This window comes from Rutilus rutilus, assembly GCF_951802725.1.
Source record: "Rutilus rutilus genome assembly, chromosome: 22".
In the NCBI taxonomy this organism is placed as follows: domain Eukaryota; kingdom Metazoa; phylum Chordata; class Actinopteri; order Cypriniformes; family Leuciscidae; genus Rutilus; species Rutilus rutilus.
This window is the reverse complement of record NC_140227.1, coordinates 23,714,964-23,735,677: the sequence shown is the minus strand read 5'-3', so window position 1 is coordinate 23,735,677 and position 20,714 is coordinate 23,714,964. Positions and strand designations below refer to the sequence as shown.

Here is a 20,714-nt window from a genome sequence, read left to right as displayed (position 1 = left end):
CATTTTGATTTGGTTGGACTTGACATTCTCTTACCTTGGCTAATTATGAATCTGGTCAGCTCTTCTGCCGAATAGTTTCTTCTCCATTACCTTGCAGCTCTGTTAAATCAAATTAGCTTAATTACATTTAAAGCTAACAAACTGCACGGCCTCGCGGTCGAAATGCTTGTTACGTGTAAGATTTATGGAGACTCTTCTTTATGTTCTGCAGGACCAACAATTTCCACAATTTTGTGAAATTGGCGTTGACGAAAAATCCAAAGAAACGGCCGCCGGCTGACAAGTTATTGCAGGTACGAGGGGCTTTTTGCAGTTTCATAATGTTTGCATTGGATTGCATTTGTTAAATGTATTTTATAATTAATTATATTTTAAAATTGAGCAATAGAATTTGATTTCATTATAATTATTTGAACAATTAATAATATTTATTAATTTATTATTTTATTTCTTATATAATCATTTTTTGTTGTCGTTGTTCTGAATTACATTCGTTAAATTTATTGTATAATTAATTGTATTTATACATTATATAATTTTCTTTTTAAGTTATATAACTTTCAAGACTAAGACAAAAGACATATCTTTTAAAGAACATCTAACATTGCCATTTCAATCTTCTCTACCCAGCATCCCTTGGTGTCCCAACCATTGAGTCGTATTCTGGCAATTGAGCTTCTGGATAAAGCGAACAACCCCGACCACTCGTCCTACACAGACCTGGATGATGACGACCCAGAGCCGGAGGTACAGTATATCTCTCTCTCTCTCTGTGTGATTCTCAATGTTATCACAACTATCACTTCAAGAATGACGGCCCCATCGGGACTATTATTCACAAACAGAGCCCAGAAAATGCCAGCTGATCGAACTGACTACGTTAGCCTCTCAATCCCAAGAGCGGGGATGTCAGTTTGATGAGACCCGTGAGTTTATATCTTCGATACCTCACCCGTTTTATTGCGGTGATATTTTTAACTGGCTTACTTTCTTTATTATTAGCCTGTAATGGTTGTTTTAAAGGCCCTTATTCGTTTCGATTGTCTCTAAAGTTAGGTTTATACGCAGGCGTCTCTTCCAGTTGTGCTACAGGGCTTCTTCTGATAAAGATTTGTGAAATCATTTGGCCTCTTCTAAAGTCCCCCAGCGAGAATGAAGACTTTTAAGGACATAGTTGTCCTTCATTTCATCTCTCCTGTTCTACCCATTTCCCCAAGCATCAATTCATGCTCACTTCCTCTCTTATTCATTTTTTTCCCCTCTCCTGCTCTTGAAGTTTAAATACAGAGGGTTGTTTTTACCAGTGTCTCCTCTCTCCCGGCGAGTCCTTCGCTTTGCAGCTCGCAGAAAGGTATCAGGGGTGTGTGTGTGTGTGTGTGTGTGTGTGTGTGTGTGTGTGTGTGTGTGTGTATGTGTGTGAACATCTGGAAATGTTTTGATTACCGGTAGTAAGTGTTAATTTTGCGTTGATGACTATAATGGCTTTATGTGTTGTTAATTTATTTTTTCATTAGTGACTAATTTTCTTTCTTTTTTTTAACCTAGACAAACATTTGTGCATGATGTGTGTTTTCTTGTTTGCTTGAATAGCTGTGTGTTCATGTGTGTGTAGAAGTGCTTGAGTTGCGCAGGTATGCCCAAGGATGTTTTAGGGAGTTTTGCGCTCTTGTCAGATTTGGGATCTGAGTGTTTATCCCTCAAGGGGTCGGTTTTGGAAACGGAAGCTCAGTTCAAAAGCTGGATTTGGATCCGTTGACAAAAGATTTTTGTCTGGCCTCTTTGTGCTAAAGTTTGCTTCAAGGGTTTAACAGAACATCAACATCAAAGAGCTTTTAGAGAAATTTCTTGCGTCATGAAATGCAAATAATGTTCAATATTGGGGTGAATCTTGTGCAAAATGTCAAGAGCATGTCAAGGTCATATTTAACCCCTAAATATAAAGAAAATAATCAAAATTATTAAATTTTTTGAGTTTCGTTGTAATTGTCATTATTTTCATTGACTCTTATATTGTAAAATATTAATGAGAATCATACCTGGACAGTAATAAAATAAAATAAATATAATTTAAATACTTTTATATATTGAAAATAAATATAATATAAATACTTTTATATATTGAAATATTAGGTTTATAGATTATGCAATTGTTCATTTTATTTTGTTAATTGATCCTTTATTTCATACTTAAAAAATAAAAGTTTTTTAGCAGCATTTTTAGGTTTATAATTCTCATTATTTTCATAGATGATTCTCATTTTGTAATATATTGATGAGAATCATGTCCAGGCACAATAATAACACAAAAACAAATAAATATATAAATACATATAATCATATAAATATGAATCTTTATATAATTGTTTTATTTTCATTTTTGTTGATTTTGCGTGTTCATTTTTCAGTTGTTTGATTTAGTTTTTTTGGAGTGAGATATGAGCTAGACATGTTCTTGACTGGCTTTTTCTTTTTTTTACCCGTTGGTTAAATTGTATCTCAATAAAATGAACAGTCTGGATTTATTTGATATCTATATACTGTATAGATTTTCAAAAAGCATAGATAAGATCTTTCTTAGTCACTGTACCATGTGGCTCAAGTGCTAAAAGGCGTGATAGAATATTCACAGGCGTCCGCTGAGGGAAGGGAGCAGTGTTTGGCATTCTGTCTATTTCTATTTCAGAGCCCTGCTGTGTCCTTGTTGTCTGAAGGTCGTGCGTCTGTTCCTCTGTCTTATCTCTCCTCATCACATCTACTTCAGCCCTGCTGGGGTGAAACTAAAGTGAAGGATGTCCTTCAGTGACCATTTAGTTTCCTGGACCCTGTTCAGGACTCAAATGTTTGCGTGTTTTTATGTGTGCTGCTTATTGCATGTGTTTCCATATGCACATGCATGTGTGAGTCTGTGTTTATGTGTGTGTTGCTGATGGAAGGTGTTCTCTGGTTCATGAATGACAGCAAACTTTTCCGGATAGTCATCAGGGACTGGGCTGTCGGACGCCCGGTAGGCCGTAATGATTTTCTCTTGGGCTGCAGTGAGACAGGACAGCAGCGTCAGACAGATAGGGATTCAGGGGGTCAGCATCATGACCCCTACTCTTATCAGAGAGCGATGCCTGGCATGTATTTTTAGCTTGTGGAGTTTGCCCTCCACTGAGTCCCTGGCGATGGCACTAAGTGATATCTGAAGTGTAAGCATTTAAGCCGCTCTTGTCTTAAATAAATGTATTGATGTGTGCAGATTTTGCTGACGGGGTGTTTTTATCTTAACTGGGCTTCTGATCTGCTAAGAATGGCGCACTAATATGCAAGCTATCGACTAAGAGCATCTACAATCTTGACTTTTTTTTTTGGTTTAATGTGGTTTATGTATAAAAGGCTTAAAAGCCATGTCAAATCTGATTGCTTTAATAGTGATCGATCGATATGGGTTTTTTAAAGGCCGATGCTGATTAAATGATGGCAGCATAATGCTGATATATACATTATGCAATGAAATGATGGCAATTGAGGCGTACCCAAAATTGCTGAAATAAAAGCACTTTAATATAATACATTTTATACAATATTTAATCAAAATTCACAAACTCAAGGGTGAGCTGAGTGAAAACCATCAAGAAATGATGACAAAATCAAGGGACACATAATAAATTATATTTAGCATATTTTAAGTAGCATTGAAACATTTTTGCATTGTCACGTTTTGTCATTTTCATGACAGTTACACACTTTTTATAATTATCTATTTTTAAAAAGTAATTGGTAATAAAATTAAATGTTTTTGCCTGAACAGGATGATTGTTTACTGTCGTAAAATAATGGACATAAATAAAATGGAAATAAATAAGTTCTTTAATTAAAACAGGCTTCGTATAATAATAATTTTTTTTTTTTTTTTTTTTTTATTGCATGAACAGGATGATTATTGTTTACTGTCTTAAAAAAATGGATATAAATAAAATGGAAATAAATGAGTCAGGCTTCGTTTTATTTTATTTTTTATTTTATTTTTTATTTTATTTTATTTTATTTTATTTTATTTTATTTTATTTTATTTTATTTTATTTTATTTTAATAAAACTCAAACATTTCATGCTGTGAGATTCACCCTATGTTGGCCTTATTTAGCCACATAAACATTCAAATGACCTCATAATAACCATAACAAAACACTTTGATTTGTCATTAATACTCTAAATGACCTTAGAGATAAAATCTTCTTTATGTGCTTTATGTGCTGGTGTGTATTTATTTGTTCTTGTGTGTGTGTGTGTGTGTTTATGTGTGTTTTTTTTCTTCTTCTCCCTAGCCTCCAGTGTCTGTTCCACATCGGATTCGCTCAGCAAGCCGTACCAGCCGGGAAGGGAAGACTCTGTCAGAGATTAACTGTGAGTGTTTGTTGGATTTCTCCCCTGGGCAGACCTGACAGGTGCTCCTGCTCTCCTGAGCTTGGCTGAGTGAATTTCTCAGCTTCAGTTCTCTTTCTGCTGGAGTGTACCAGAAATTCTCTCTCATGATCTGTCTGTCAGTGTCTGCTGGGGGATTTCTTTGGGTTCTGTAACATACCTACCAGACATCAACTGACTTAAAGAAATGTGTGGTTTTGAGTGTTCATGATATGATTATTTATGTTCAGACTTCAACCAGTTATATCCAGGGTTCGAAATGACTTAGGACTCTTGGGGGGTCCCCCAATTATAAAAAAAATTCTGAAGACTACCTTGCTACACTATATACTGTAGGCAAAATTATTTGGACCAATGTTGAAGGTGGGATAATGGTCTTGGGATGTTTTTCATGGTTTGGGCTAGGCCCAGTATTGTAGTGGTGTTCTTTTTCCTCTTTTTCTCTCCATGATGCAGGATTCTAAATTAAGAAAAATAATAATAGCTTACCAAGCTCTCATTTTTACTCATTCATGCTCAAATCACATTCACTTTAATCAACTCACAGACTTGAATTAAGTCCTGGTTATCTTTCGTATCTTTATCTTTAAGGTTGTTAAGCTAGCTTTGAATAACTAGTCTAGCTGCTAGGTCTGCTATGGAAGCTTGTTTCAGCCACAGAATAAAACATTTTAAAAGATAATTGCGACTTTTTATCTTACAATTGCGAGTTTACATCTCGCAATTCTGACTTTATATCTCAGAATTGCGAGATATAAAGTCAGAATTGCGTGAACTAAAGTCGCAATTGCATGAACTAAAGTCGCAATTGCGTCTTATAAAGTCAGAATTCTGACTTTTTTTCTCGCAATTGCGACTTTATATCACGCAATTCTGACTTTATAATACATAATAGCGAGTTTATATCTCGCAATTCTGACATCTTTTCTCAGAATTGTGAGATATAAACTAACAATTGTGAGATATAAAGTCTCATATATAAAGATTTTTTTTTTTTTTTACCTCAGAATAGTTTATATCTCACAATTCTGACTTTATAACACGCAATTGCGTATTATAAAGTCAGAATTACGAGATCTAAACATGCAATTCTGAGTCAGAATTTCAAGTATATTCCTCGCAATTGCGAGTTTATATCTCTTATAACACGCAGTTGCAACTTTAGTTCACGCAATTCTGACTTTATAACCTGCAATTGCGACTTTATATCACGTAGGCTAATTCTGAGATAAAAAGTCAGAATTGTGAGATTAAAAAGTCGCAATTACCTTTTTTATTTTTCACTCTGTGACGGAAACAAGCTTCCACAGTCTGCTGTTAGCTGGAGATCATTTGGCTTCATACACATACAGCTAGCAAGAAACGTTGACAAACGTAGGCTACTCTTCTAATCATTACACTGAGTATCTAGTTAATGCAACTTTTGATATAGGAACTTGAACTCCTAATATTTTACTATAAGCAATTATGGAGATATAAACATAATCGAAGCACTTACAGGATTTTCATTCAGGATTTCACTCTTTGTGAGGTTTCGGTTTGCCGCGTTCAGCTACAGTGCGTGTCTGCGGGAGCACCACAACAGCAATCTGTGACGCTATAGCCTATAGGAACTCACTCGGCTAATAGCTGCCCTGATTGCTGCCTGGCACTAGGAAATAAATTAATTACTGTTATAAATATAAAACGTCACTAAAGACCTATAATTTTCACAATCATTTTTAATGTTAAAATATATTTGTCGGGGACCCCCCAAAATCCAAAAATAAATTCTTATGGGGGGTCCCTAATGACTTATGGAGGGTCCGGGACCCCCCCCCCCCCCCCAGACCCCCCTCATTTCGAACCCTGGTTATATCAATGAACTGACTAATTGTCAGTATTCACTCACCCTCATTTCATTCCATACCCGTATGCTGATATGTTTCTGTACAATACAGAAAAAGTAGGACTGTTGCTTTAAAAATGGTTTGTTTTCTTACAGTCGGTCAGGTGAAGTTTGACCCTCCTTTAACAACAGAGACGAAACCGCATCATGAACCGGTGAGTGAGCTGCTCTTCGCTTTGGGGATTTCCTGTGATGGCAAACAATTCAACCAATCAGAACACACTTTATGCTTCTTAGTTACATCTTATTAGCTCTGTTCCAAAACCTAATGAGCTGCCTACTGCTTACATAGGCAGCTTCCTTGTAAGGAATCTAATTAATTAAAAAGTTCTACATAGACAGCAACTTAGTGCGCAACACAAACAGCTCAACTCACAATTGATTTCAGTAGAGTTTGGCGTTAGCATGCTGCTAAGCTAATGGCGTGAGGCTCTGTTAAGCATAAAAACACACATTTATTATTAAATAAAACTGAAATAATGTGATGGTCCTTTTGAATGAAATAATTTTAATTGCCTTTTAATCATTTTTTTTTTGTGCTTTTTTAATTGGATGTTGCGTTACAATGGAAAAACTACTTTAAAACATTTTAGAAGGCTCAATTTTAGTGATATCAATATAACTTGGTTAGACATATGCATTTGTTTTTCTTGTAATTTCCAGATTTCAATAATCAAATAATTTTTTTAAATATATATTTTGTATGAAATGTTTAGATCAGTACATTTGCTTTAGATTTTACATTTTCAGTACATTTGCTTTGAAGTAAACTTGAACTTGTATAACTTTTTACACTTTTTAATAATTTTCTGTGACATCTTTAAAAAGAGACCAACCGTAGGGCTGTATTGCAAAGCTTTTATGAATGACAACCATTTAAATAGAATATTAATAATAAATACATTCATAATTTATTAATACAAATAATATGATATTAATAATAATAATATAAAATGTAAAATGTAAAAAACAAACAAACATAAAAACACAACTCTCATAATTATTGTATACATTTATAAAAAAAAAAAAATATATATATATATATATATATATATATATATTAAAATGATTCACTTTAGTACTTAAGGGAAAACATGTTTATGTTGAAAATATAGTTTTTGCCAGTGAAGAATATGATCCCACCATAGGGAGCTAACTAGGTTTTGGAACAGGGCAAATGTGAAACCACGTCAAGCTTAATTTGGAATCACTCTGCCTGTCAAGCTGTTCACAAAGCGCATAACCAAGTATAGCAAACACTTCCAAATGATTTTTCCTATAAGCTGACACTTTCTATTATGTAATATTTTCCTCACAAACACCTCAATCCCATCTCGTCTACTGACAGTGGCTTGTTTTCTCTCACCCCATGTTTGACTGTTGTGCATTTGAGACGTCTGTCTCGCACTCTCACCACCGCGATAATTGAAAGGTTAGATGCAGCTTTCCGTGGCATCTAATCAATACGACTTCCTTTAAGCGCTGCAGAAAAATGCAGCGTTGACTCATCTTTGTCTCATTTGAGCACTCAGTGTTTCTCATGTTGTAACTGGATTTGTCATCCTTTCATAAACCAGATCATTTTTAACAGCAGGACATCAAATTAATGTCGATTCCCATTGTAGCTTCATGCTTATGATGTCATCTTCTGAATGTAACCTCACATCTGAAGAACCTCACTTCCCCCACGCTTTGATTTTCTTTTGATTTCCTGGAGTCACATCAAGTTGCTCTGCTGTTTCTAAAGAAGCAGTACATAATTGCTGCAACTGGTGGGTTGTAAAGGTTTTTAAAATGTGAAACATTTAAAACAAATAGTTTTAGAAAAATAGAAACGTTTAAAACATTTAAAACAAAAATCACAAAGTGATATAATTTCTATAATGGTACTGCTATATATATTTTAATTGCTATATATTTATACAGTGCTATGCATAAGGTTTAGACACCCATGCTAAAGTTGACTAAAAAGTGGAATAAAAAATCATCTTTTGGAAATTGAACTTAATGCCTTAATTAAAAAAATGAGGAAAAATCCAACCTTTAAGGACACCAATTTTCTTTGTGAATGAATAATGTATCGTAAATAAATAAATGTTCTTCCTTAAAATACAGGGTGCATAAGTCTGGACACCCCTATGTTAAATTCCCATAGAGGCAGGCAGATTTTTATTTTTAAAGGCCAGTTACTTCATGGATTCAGGATACTATGCATCCTGATAAAGTTCCCTTGGCCTTTGGAATTAAAATAGCCCCACATCATCACATAGCCTTCACCATACCTAGAGATTGGCATGGAGTACTTTCCATAAGATCATCTCTCAATGCAAATCAAACCAGCTATTAGGCTAACTGAAATAAAACATATTTTTTTATTCCTCTTTTTAGGTCTAAACTTATGCATAGCACTGTGTGTATGTGTGTATATATATATATATATATATATATATATATATATATATATATATATATAAACTACATAAGTTTATTCCTGTGATGCAAAGCAGCCATTACTTCAGTCTTCAGTCACATGATCCTTTAGAAATCATTCTAATATGCTGATTTGGTGCTCAACACACATTTCTTATTATTATTAGTGCTGAAAAAACAGTCGTGCTGCTTAATATTTTTATGGACATTATGGTTTTTTTTCACGATTCTTAAAAGAACAGCATTTATTTGAAAGAGAAATCTTTTGTAACAATGAACAGTAAAAATCTTTACTGTCACTTTTGATCAATTTAATGCATTCTTGCTGTAATAGTAAAAGAGCAGAATTATAACAATCATTACAACTTCTGTGAACATAATACCACCACACCACTTTTCAGCAGTTATGGACTGTTCATTTAATCCACAGACCTGTTTAAAGGTCCATTCTGGTTGACATGGTCTTTGCAAGCACATCTTCACCCAGCAACCACCCCAACCGCCCATAACCCATCAATTATTGTTTCTGTGAAACCACATGGACGTCACGTGTGTGTGATTAACTGAAGTTTCTTGGTCCTTCTACTAAACAGCCCGACACTGACGATTTTTTGGACTGTGCCGAAGAAATATACTACACTGCAAGATCTAATCTGGTATTTTTTTTGTATTTTACTCTGTTATCTCTGTCTTCGCGTCCCCTATCTTTTTTTTTTTGTTGTCTTTTACGTAGCATCTTGTCCGCTTCGCAGCGCTTGTGTAGTGAACTCATCCTCCCATATGTGACTTTCATATCTTTTGTTCATTTCATTCATTCATTCTGCTGCCTTATCATATTTAGATCATGGCAGTCTGTGTCTTCAGCTTGCCTGTATATAATTGCCTTTGTCTGTCATGCCAAATCTCTGAATCCATTTTATTTTGGTATTTCAGCCTCTAGCTTTATTAAAGACACGTCCCTCAAAGTCGATACATTTCTGCACTTTTCAATAATCAAAAGCACTTTGAAATTGCAAAGCAAAGCATTTTGTGTAGTCAAGGCCTCCGAGGGGCTTTATTTTTAGGGCTTGTCACAATCAGACACATCTTGAAAGCGAGCAACAGTGAAGGAGAGGGAATGGAGAGAGAGAGATTAGGGTTAGACAGATGGAATGGATGTTGAGTGGGGCGGAGAAGGCGAACAAATGGGGAAAAACAAGAAAAGAGAGAGAGAGAGGGGGAAAAAAAGAGTCTGAAGTGCCTGTGCGTGTCCCACAGGGACGGTTAAACCGAAGTGCTCTGCAGGTCTGTGAGCGAGAGGGGAAAACATTGCCTCAGCAAGCAACGCTTTGCGCAACAAACCCAGCTCGCACGGTCTGTTTGAGGTATCAGCTAATTCTGCAGCAGGGACACATCACCCCTCCGTTTCAACACCAAGTTATTGTGAACACCTACCGCGCTTAATAATAATTGCGTACTGAAATCCAATTGGCCCCCATTTCCCCCTTCTGTTTGCATACTTACAAAGATGGTGTTGCATTGTCTGTTGGTTCTTATACACAGCTGATATAAGTGCCATGACATTGGCTCTATAGAGGTTCTAATGCATAATTTCATAATATCTAACAACTACTTTTAAGATATTCACAATATCATAAGTCTAAACCGTCATTAACCGTATTAATGATTTTTAAGTTAACAATTAAATTGTATATACAGTGCAATGCATAAGTGAATACACCCATGCTAAAGTTGACTAAAAAGAGGAATAAAAAATCATATTTTGAAAATTGAACTTAATGCCTTAATTTAAAAAATTAGGAAAAATCCAACCTTTAAGGACACCAATTTTCTTTGTGAATGAATAATGTATCGTAAATAAATAAATGTTCTTCCTTAAAATACAGGGTGCATAAGTGAGTACACCCCTATGTTAAATTCCCATAGAGGCAGGCAGATTTTTATTTTTAAGTATTTAAAAAAAAAAAATTTTAGGATACTATACATCCTGATAAAGTTCCCTTGGCCTTTGGAATTAAAATAGCCCCACATCATCACATAGCCTTCACCATACCTAGAGATTGGCATGGGGTACTTTCCATAAGATCATCTCTCAATGCAAATCAAACTAGCTTTTAGGCTAACTGAAATAAAACCATGCCAATCTCTAGGTATGGTGAAGGCTATGTGATGATGTGGGGCTATTTTAATTCCAAAGGCCAAGGGAACTTTATCAAGATGCATAGTATCCTAAAAAATAAATAAAAATAAAAACTTAAAAATAAAAATCTGCCTGCCTCTATGGGAATTTAACATAGGGGTGTACTCACTTATGCACCATGTATTTTAAGGAAGAACATTTATTTATTTACGATACATTATTCATTCACAAAGAAAATTGGTGTCCTTAAAGGTTGGATTTTTCCTAATTTTTTAAATTAAGGCATTAAGTTCAATTTCCAAAATATGATTTTTTTATTCCTCTTTTTAGGATGGGTGTATTCACTTATGCATTGCACTATATATATACATTTGTCTGACACATTGTCTGTGTATTTTCCAGAATCTCTGTGTGAAAGGGGCTTATGTCACATCATAAAAGTCTAAACCGTCTGATTAATAATTTTTAAGTTAACAATTATATTGGATTATGAATATTGTGGATTAAAATCATTTGATTCACCATGTGACGTCACATGCACAAACTTGTTTTGACATTTACAAGTTGTTAAATTATATTTTGTGTGTGTGTATAAATACATACACCATATTTTATATATATATATCAGTTTTAGAACAAAATTAATTTGGCTTCTCGAACTAGATGGATACTTGATACTTATGACACTGAATTAATTTAGTATAGAAATTGAAAAGTTGACCTACATTTTCCAGCTCATCCAACTTAGGGTTGTGGATACTACTTTTGGCTTTTTATTTTAGTGACTGGGAAATATTGAAGAATGATGTTGCATAGTTTGCCACGTTTTTAAAAGCATCACAGGGTTATGCCTGTGCAAAGAAGCGGTTTCCCCCTTTTTTCATCTTTTTGCGTTTTTTGAGGCTTTTTTGAGTGACACATCCATCTGGTCTGAAGCCCACGCACTGAGGCGGCACAGCGAATCACATGCTTGGAATCGGTGTCTTTGACTGCGTATGAAGAAACCAAAAGGAGAGAGATGAAAAGCCGGTGACAGAAGCAGTGAAGCGGATACTCTGGGATGTTCTGTTAGCTTTTACTCTTCCATCCTTTCTCTCTCCATCACTCTTTCTGAAAAGCCTCCCATCAGCAGAAAGGCTGCCAGCGAATAAGGATATGACAGTTTGCTGCGTAAAGGAAATTTGGTTTGTTAATCTGCAGGGCAAAATCAATGAGGTTTTGCATGGCTGAAAAGCTGTATTCCAGAGAGAGAGAGAGAGAGTAAGAAGGGAAAATGAGAGAGAGCTGTGGAAGTAGCGAATGGGAGTGAAATAAATAAAGAAAAGAGTTTGAGGGAGATAAGGTTCTCAGGTTTAATCAGTGACCTGATTGTTATAGTAAAATCTTCTGACAGAATATCTCCTCTAATGGATGAAGCACTATAGCCAACTTCCCTAAAGAAATAAGACAGCGTTTCCCTTAAAGGGATATTCCAGATTTTTTTAAGACCTGATGTCTATTTACCACATCTGTGACATCACAGACTTGTTGTCTCGCTGCCCTATCAGGCAATGACTTTGCATGCAGCTAAGCGGTTTGATGATCTACAACAAAATAGAGCAAGCTTTGATGATAATAAGCAAATATTTAATTACTACAAGAGTAATTTCTCGCTAGAAATGACATCAAAAGTGGAAAACGTTGGTCAAAAACGTACATTTGCACACAAACTGACCACCAACCACAACTTTCAGATGCCATCTTTATTTTTTTTGCTTAACCGTCACAGAATGAAATGCACAGGATTGTGGGATATCAAAAATGTATCAGATGAAAGCATCTCAGGAAGTGAAGCTAACGTTGGATTCGGACGTGTTTTCATGCTTTCCTACCTTGGAATGGATCCTCCGAAGGCAGCATTTTTCAGCTTTCTGGTGCTTCAGTGCATATATTGGGTATAAAAGTCTGAGATCACTTTTTTTCATTTTATTTTCCTTACAATTTTTACAAATTATATTATCAGAATAACAAATTAATTGAATTGGCATTGAAATTTAATAATAAATACAATATTGACATTGAAATTTTATAATAAATACATTATTGTACTTTAATTTAACAATAATATTAATAATAATTTTTATTTTTAAATATATTATATTTAAAATAAAATGCTAAAATTGTCTATTTTAGGTGGAACTATGTTACAGATATAGGTGCAGATCACATTCCTTCAATCTCCTTTCTGGTATTCTCATGTGGATACCAAGCTAAATGAAACTTTTTTTTCTTTCTTTTTTTTTCTTTTTTTTTATGATGAAAATTGCATTAGTTTCCTGGCTAGCTTCCATTATAAGATTACATTATTTTCTGTAAACAGGTTTCCTCTACGGAAGGGTCAGTTGAAATTGTTGTTGTTATCGACAGCATGCCATCGGGTTAAAACTATGTTTTATTCCTGAAATATTCCTCACGTTGCAGGTATTTAATAGATACCTCCTCTGTTTTCTGATTCTATTAAGACGTGAACACGAAGTTATTTCAAGTCATTGCCTGCTTGAATGATCATATTGGTGAGTGGGAGGAGAGATAGCACATGGCCCAGTCCACCCACAATGCTCTAATTAGGAGGACATTGTGAGCAATATGAATTTAATTCCTTTCCAGCAATCTTGTGCAATCAACATTTCTAATTGTATTTCATCACAAAAATACAGTTTTTCTGTATTAAAAAGACAGATTGTCTATCTAGGGGTCCAACCTGTTAATCTCCTACTTTTTTGACTCTTTGCACTCTAATAAAATGATTAACGTTTGTTAAGTTGTACTACAATTATTTTAAACCTGAAAAGGATAGTTCACCCAAAAATAAAAATTCTGCCATCATTTTCTCATCATTGTGTCATTTAAAACCTGTATGACTTTTTTTTCCCCCTCTGGGGAACCCAAAAGTTGACATTTAAAAAAAGAAGAAAAAGATGTGCATACAATGAAAGTCAGTGATGTTTGGACCCCATTGACTTTCACTGAATTATGGAAAACGAAAAGGAAAACTAATGAAAACTAATTTTAAAAAAGATAATCGTGGCAAGATGTGTGCGTGCTTGCTGATGTAGAGCTAATACACTGTAGATGAATGCTCATCTCATCATCTCTTCCATCGTTTTCACTCACTAATATACCCTGTATGAGTAAAAATGAAACTGCATGTGGGGATTAATAATAATAAAAAAACAACACTAATTATGAACAAAGAGTTACCTAGAATTAATAATTCCTGAATCTAATGTCAACGGCATTTCATGCAGGTCATATTATTCATGTTCTCTTTTCATGCATCTTTTTGAAGCTCTGCGTAAACACGCCTGCATTCCGCATGAATTGAAGCATAAGATGAAGATATACTCTATATGACTTTTTTCTTTTTTCTGCAGGATTTACAAATGGATTATGAGCAAGAATCCCCTCAAGGCTCCATCATGGGAGGAAATAAGTAAGTTTCAGAACATGTCACACTGTTTTATATTAATAAAAACAGCTTTACTGCTGCAAAAATTACAATTCAAAAAATACAAATTAAATGTAACAATTATAAATATCTGTATGTCTCTGTGTATTTGACATTCCTAAGAGAGTTTATTCACAGTTCAAAGACACATGCAGGGTTTGTTCATGGTGCAAGTGTATTTGTCCGTACATCTATTTATCTCACACCTGACATTGCTGTCTCACTAGTGTGACACTTTGTTTCAGGTTGCTTGCGTATGATCTGTATGACTGTCATTCTTTTAAAATGTACACACCCTGCGCATTGTTGACAGTCTTTGCCATATAGTGAACAGAAGGTCGAGTACACCAGATGGAGTGGCAGTGAAACCGTTCCCTCTGTGTTTGTGTGAGCGCCTTTGCATGTGCTCTGAGGTGTTGCTCTCAGCTCTTGTCAACAGATGGGTCCCGAGCACTTCGAGACACCCCCTCAGCGTCACAATTCACCGTATATGAGCACTCATCCGCTCAGGTTTAGTCAGCTCCATGCATGGCTGCAGTAATCAGCCTCTGTTTGGTTAATGATGGAAACGATAACTAGAATAGTGGAATAGTATTGTCTGGATGAATGGTCCAGGGGCCTGTGTGCGCTTGGTTATTGAATACAATAAAATGAGAAGGCCACTCTTGGCTCCGAGGTAGAGAGACATGACATAATGACTTATTGATTTATTTATTTATTTTAAAAGTGGTTGTGCTGTATTATGTTTTAATAAATAAATATAAACATAAATATAAAGCACACATTTTAATCAAAATTATTTTAAGGATATTAAGCATCATCCAATACTGGAGCAGTTTAATAATGACACTTACCATTGAACCGTTATACTGCCACCTACTGGTGTGGAGGAGAGATCGTGCAAAATCCACAACAGATTTTGGGTAACTGGTACTGTTGTAGAAATTCTGCATTCACAGAAATATTTGTAAACCAAATGTTACTTTTTTTTTTTATTCAAAAAGTGCCTGATAATTGGGGAGTACTGAGATTGAAGTGAGTAGTGTGCAGTTGGTAATTCAATTTCAAAATGGCAACCACCATGAGGGGGGACCAACATTTGAAGTGGATCAAAACCTTCATCAAAGTTATACATGCATTTTTAACAATACCCGTTCTTGTCTTGGGACAACTTTGTTGAACTTTTTTGATCCACTTCAAATGTTGACTAGTGTTCGGCCTTGGCTGAATGATGAAGAAATCCATCATGGTGTTTTCTATATTGCACATGGTCCACAGAAATTAAATTTGAGCATTTTGGATGGCTGTGGTCTATATTGCTATCATGTCTTTCAGTGATTTTACAAAAACTGCAAAATGTGGCATAGCCTATTCATTCACTATTTAAATGTTATAGTTTCCATCGGGTTACATTGATAGAATGTTGAGCCTTCACGATGTATTTAAAGTAATGACGTCATTGTTATATTTGCATACTGATTTGCAATTGGATCTTCTTTCTTATAAATTTACAAACTGAATTTGTTCTTTGCATGCAGACGTAAGACATGTTTTCTCTGATGCAGCATTTTATTGATTTATTATTTATTTTATTTTTTCTGTTATTTTAAATCCCTTTTAGTCCAGAAAACCTTACTGTTCAATTATTGAAGCGCAGTGTAGATAAACAACTTTTGAACAGAGGTTCTAGACGGTCGGAAGCAGACATTCTCTTAAAATTTAACAACCAAGCATTGGAAAGTTTCCCAGTGTCATCAGAGACAATTTAGCAGTAAATGCCTGTTTATTTAGCCTTAAATCAATGAAAGCTAATGGATCCCTTGATGTGTTATAAAACCTGTAGTCATGTGTTTCCACATGCTCTTTGCACTGAAAGAATCACCTGTTACTTACCATCTTTCATTTGCTAAATTCTCTCTTTACAGGAGCCTCTTGAAATCTGTTGAAGAAGAGCTGCACCAGAGGTATGATGCCGGTGCTTTGTTTGTGTCCTTCACTCCTGTGCTCTCTCATAGCTCTCTCTTTTCTTTGGCTTCCTCTCTCTCTCTCTCTCTCTCCATATTTTTGCTGCTCTGTCAAACTCTACCCGTGCATCTCTCTCTCTCTCTCTCTCTCTCTCTCTATCTCTCTCTCTCTCTCTCTCTCTCTCTCTCTCTCTCTCTCTCTCTCTCTCTCTCTCTCTCTCTCTCTCTCTCTCTCCCCCTCACTTTCTCGCTTTCTCTCTCTGCATAGCTGGTTTTTCATCTGATCAATATTTGATGTGACCTAACCTTGCCCTTTTGTGCTTGTCCGAGTGGAACCAAAGGCTGATTTGCTTGGCAATGCTTTGTTGGAGATCTGTTATTTTTGCCACAGTATTAGTTTTCCATTCCTCAGGGGGAAATTAACCAGTTAGTCCCTCTAAATGAAATTTACTCCAGATGCATTTCTAGATTGATCTTTGGGATTGTCCTGTCATTAATTTTTCACACTTTGATTTTTAGAGTCCATCTTTAAAGGGAATGTCACTGAATCATCAGACTGATTATTATGCTACCAAAATGTTGACTTTGCAATAGTGATGCATTTTTGTGAAAATGCACAAAGAAAAACATGGCGCTCATAGCATGAGATGCTGAAAAAACAGTGAGATGGATCACAAAGGTCACATGAAGAGTCTGTTTAGTGCATATTTATGTAGACTAGCATTTAAAAACTACACGGGATGCCCTATGTGAATGGCCCATTAGTGTTTAATCTTACCCCTGGGAAGTCGAACTTTGATTGCTTCAAATTGATAATCTTCATTGAATGAGCGCCGCAACCTTCTCAATCCTCATTAGGGGGCATGAGGCTCATTTGGAGGATGATGATGAGGGTGAAGATGATGGTGATGATCATGATGATGAATTGCAACAGTAAGTTCTTCTGATTCTATAGCCAATTTCTCCCTGCTGCTCTAGGATAAAACGCTTCACGATCATGATGCACTGGCAACATTTTGATGCAAGCACCTGATTTTTTATGTAATCCTTTGTGACTCATATTAATTAAATTTTGACTTCTTTTCTTTTAAAATCAAATACTGTTTTTCAATGTCCCCTGAAAATGTTGCCAGTATATCATGGCCTTTTTAGTTCCATGGGAATCATTCTTTCATCTGTTTTCCTTTCTTACTGGACAGACCATCTCTTTTTCCCTTTATTTAGCAATGCCATGGCTAGCAGACGTTCAAGAATGTTGTGGTTCATCCAACTGCTACTTTAGCCTTATTTTCCCAAGTTCAAATGCAAATGAACTACTATCATGACACTCATAGTGCACTCTCTTAGTGACGACAAGCTTTTCTAATACAAATGTTATTATTTATTCATCATGTTCCAAACCCAATTGCTTTTATTAGTGACCACCAAAAAAAATCCAAAAAGCACCATGCAATCACTTTTGCACTGTATTTCATTCTTCAAAATTTGTATTGTTTCACGAAAAAAAAAAACAGCATGCATGTTTGAAATGACGAGAGGGTGAGTGAATAATAACAGAATTTTCATTAGAGTGAATTATTCCTGGTGCATTTGATTGCATGCGTATTTGTTGTTTGTTTGCTGTCTTTTATTGTACCCCTGTTGGTCCAGTGTCAGATGAAACCAAGCACAGAGATCCATTAACATCCTGTTAATGCCCTCAAATTATGTTCGTCAGTTGTAGTATGATTAACCATAAATAAGTAGCGTTGTGACTCAGCTAATTGGATGTCTGATTTGTCTCAGCACGAAAAACTCTACCATGAGGCCTAAGGTCCCCCCACCACTTCCTCCCAAGGTAAATATCCAAACAAGGTATTTGGTATAAAATGTTTTTAGTAAATCTTTTTAGTGTTGAAAACTTGCCCTACTGTTCAATGGTTTGGGGATTTTAATTTTGATCTTTTTCTTTTTTTGTTGTTGAAAGAAATCATTACTTTTATTCAGCATTAAATCGATCAAAAGTGACAAAAGACTTTTACATTGTTTTGAACTTTCTATTTATCAAAGAATCTTGAAAAAAAAAAGGATCTCAAAAATATGAAGCAGCACAACATGTTTACAACATTAATGATAATTAGAAATTATTCTTGAGCACCAAATCAGCATATTTCAGAATGATTCCTGAAGGATCATGTGACACTGAAGACTGGTGTAATGATGCTGAAAATTACAGGAATAAATTACACTTTAAAATATATTAAAATAGAAAACAGTTATTTTAAATTGTAATAATAATTTACAATATTATTGTTTTTTCTGTTTTTGATCAAATAAATCTAGCCTTGGTGAGCATAAGAGATATCTTTTTAAAACATTTAAAAACTCTTTCCCACCCCAAACCTTTGAAAGGTAGTGTATGTTCAGGTGTTGTTTTGATTTAGCAGTTTTATTTTGAGCAACCAAGTCTTTTTTTTTTTTTCTTGAAGCAAGCTTATCGGAAATCAGTGAACAGCTTCTACAGTTTTTTTTTTACATGTACTTTTTTTAGTAATCGCACTATTGATCCCACAGAAGCCGGTAGCATGCTGCTAATTTTGTTCTGTCGTTTCCAGCCAAAGCCCAGTCCCGGACCTCATCAAAGCTCCTCGGGCGATCATGACGGTAACCAGGGCACTATAAAGCGCTGCCCGGAGCCCGAAAGCCCGGCTCGATCATCCACCAACGTACCCCCTCGACCTCCGCCGCCTCGACTGCCAGCAAACAAGCTCAGCAGTTTAGGTAATGAGACCAGTCGGGAAGAACTTGACCCGTGGGAAGCCCAGGGGGACGCTGGGATATGTAGTCAGTTCGACGAGAGTCTGCAGGTCTCGTTTGACGACGAGGAAGATCACGATGAGGAAGGAGACAGTAAGACAGGCCCCTCCCGTATTGAATTCAACTCTTCCCTATAAACGTAGTTCAACCCCAGTCACTAAACCTGTCTCCAAACCGTCCCATTGTTAGTCCCTTTAGTCAGCCAGTAGTGAGATTACATGTCATCTCTCATCCCTCTCTAAGAGAAATGCCGTCAATGGTGTTGGCATGTGAAAATGTCACACACCCACTGGAAGACATCATGAATCACCCACTCCACCCTTGTAATCTTTTCCTTGTCAAATTATTGTTCTCCTGTCAGTCATTGTTGCAGTCATCCTTTTTGATTCATTACACTTGCCTTTGCATTGTTATTATAGTGTGGTTGCTGCAAATCGCAGCAGTAGCTTAGTAATTGCGAAACGTTTAATCGTAATGCTAAACCTCTTTGTGAATGTACATTCAAAGCACACTTTCTTTACATAATGTGCTCTGTGTGCATCTCTTGCTGGATACCTATTTTAAGGAACATAGCTTTTAGGATTTATAAACAGAAACTAAATTGTGTACTATATCTTTTCTTACATACCCACAGGTAATGGAATTAGCCCATCTGAACACTCGCTCTCAACGGAGACACAGTCCACAATGCCCCCTGCTGGTCCTGGAACGAAGGACAAGAAGGATTTTCTAGTATGGCTTGGTTCCATTGCATTTAGTGATTCTTGCAACACTTATGGTTTCTGGATAATGAATCTTTGACATGTTTGTATATGTTATATATATATATATATATATATATATATATATATATATATATATATATATATATATATAGGTCATGACATATAATGATATTTAAGATCTTTAATGATCACATCTTTAAAGAAATTCAATGATTTAATTATTTAATAATAACAAATCTTTGACATGTTTTCTAATGTTGTTGTAATGTGTGTGTGTGTGTATATAATATTATTACAAATAGTTATATTGTTATTTTAATATATGAAGAGTTCAGATGCAAAAGCCAAGTGCCATCTAAAATTTTCTTCTAGAATGATCATTTTTTTATCAAGCTTGTATATTTAAGTTCAGTAATTTCACTTAAATGACAACTAATAAGTAATTTTCATTGCCATTTAAGTGAAATTATTGAACTTAAATATACGAGCTTGATAAAAATGATCATTCTAGAAGAAATTTTCAAATGGCACTTAGAGGCTTTTGCATCTGAACTCTTCATGTATATATATATATATATATATATATATATATATATATATATATATATATATATATACATATATATATATATATATATATATATATATATTACCTGTCAAAAGTTTGGAAGCAATGTCTGCAATTATTTAATCAAAAATACAGTAAAAACAGTCATATTAAAAAAGTATTGATCTCTCTCTCTCTTTTTAATATTGCTTCAAATGTTAGAATGGTATTATTGTTTCCACAAATTGTTAAGCAGCAAAAAATGTTTTCAACATTGATGATAAAAAATAAAAAATCTTGAGCAGTAAATCAGCATATTACAATGATTTCT

At 35.1% G+C, this 20,714-nt stretch overlaps 1 protein-coding gene across 2 annotated transcripts in view; it reads left to right on the top strand.

Annotated features, from left to right (window-relative positions):
- The window catches only part of map4k3a (mitogen-activated protein kinase kinase kinase kinase 3a), a 65,099-nt gene that overhangs the window by 38,125 nt on the left and 6,260 nt on the right, over nucleotides 1-20,714 (top strand). Inside the window, exons 11-21 of one of the 2 annotated variants that reach the window (XM_084396162.1) lie at nucleotides 212-293; nucleotides 631-747; nucleotides 4,310-4,388; nucleotides 6,391-6,449; nucleotides 9,318-9,380; nucleotides 14,278-14,336; nucleotides 16,277-16,315; nucleotides 17,174-17,248; nucleotides 18,101-18,152; nucleotides 18,910-19,075; nucleotides 19,746-19,843. In XM_084396162.1, the coding sequence (XP_084252288.1) occupies nucleotides 212-293; nucleotides 631-747; nucleotides 4,310-4,388; nucleotides 6,391-6,449; nucleotides 9,318-9,380; nucleotides 14,278-14,336; nucleotides 16,277-16,315; nucleotides 17,174-17,248; nucleotides 18,101-18,152; nucleotides 18,910-19,075; nucleotides 19,746-19,843 (889 nt within the window). The remainder of the gene's footprint in view (nucleotides 1-211; nucleotides 294-630; nucleotides 748-4,309; nucleotides 4,389-6,390; nucleotides 6,450-9,317; nucleotides 9,381-14,277; nucleotides 14,337-16,276; nucleotides 16,316-17,173; nucleotides 17,249-18,100; nucleotides 18,153-18,909; nucleotides 19,076-19,745; nucleotides 19,844-20,714) is intronic. The other variant, XM_084396163.1, reaches the window with a different exon arrangement.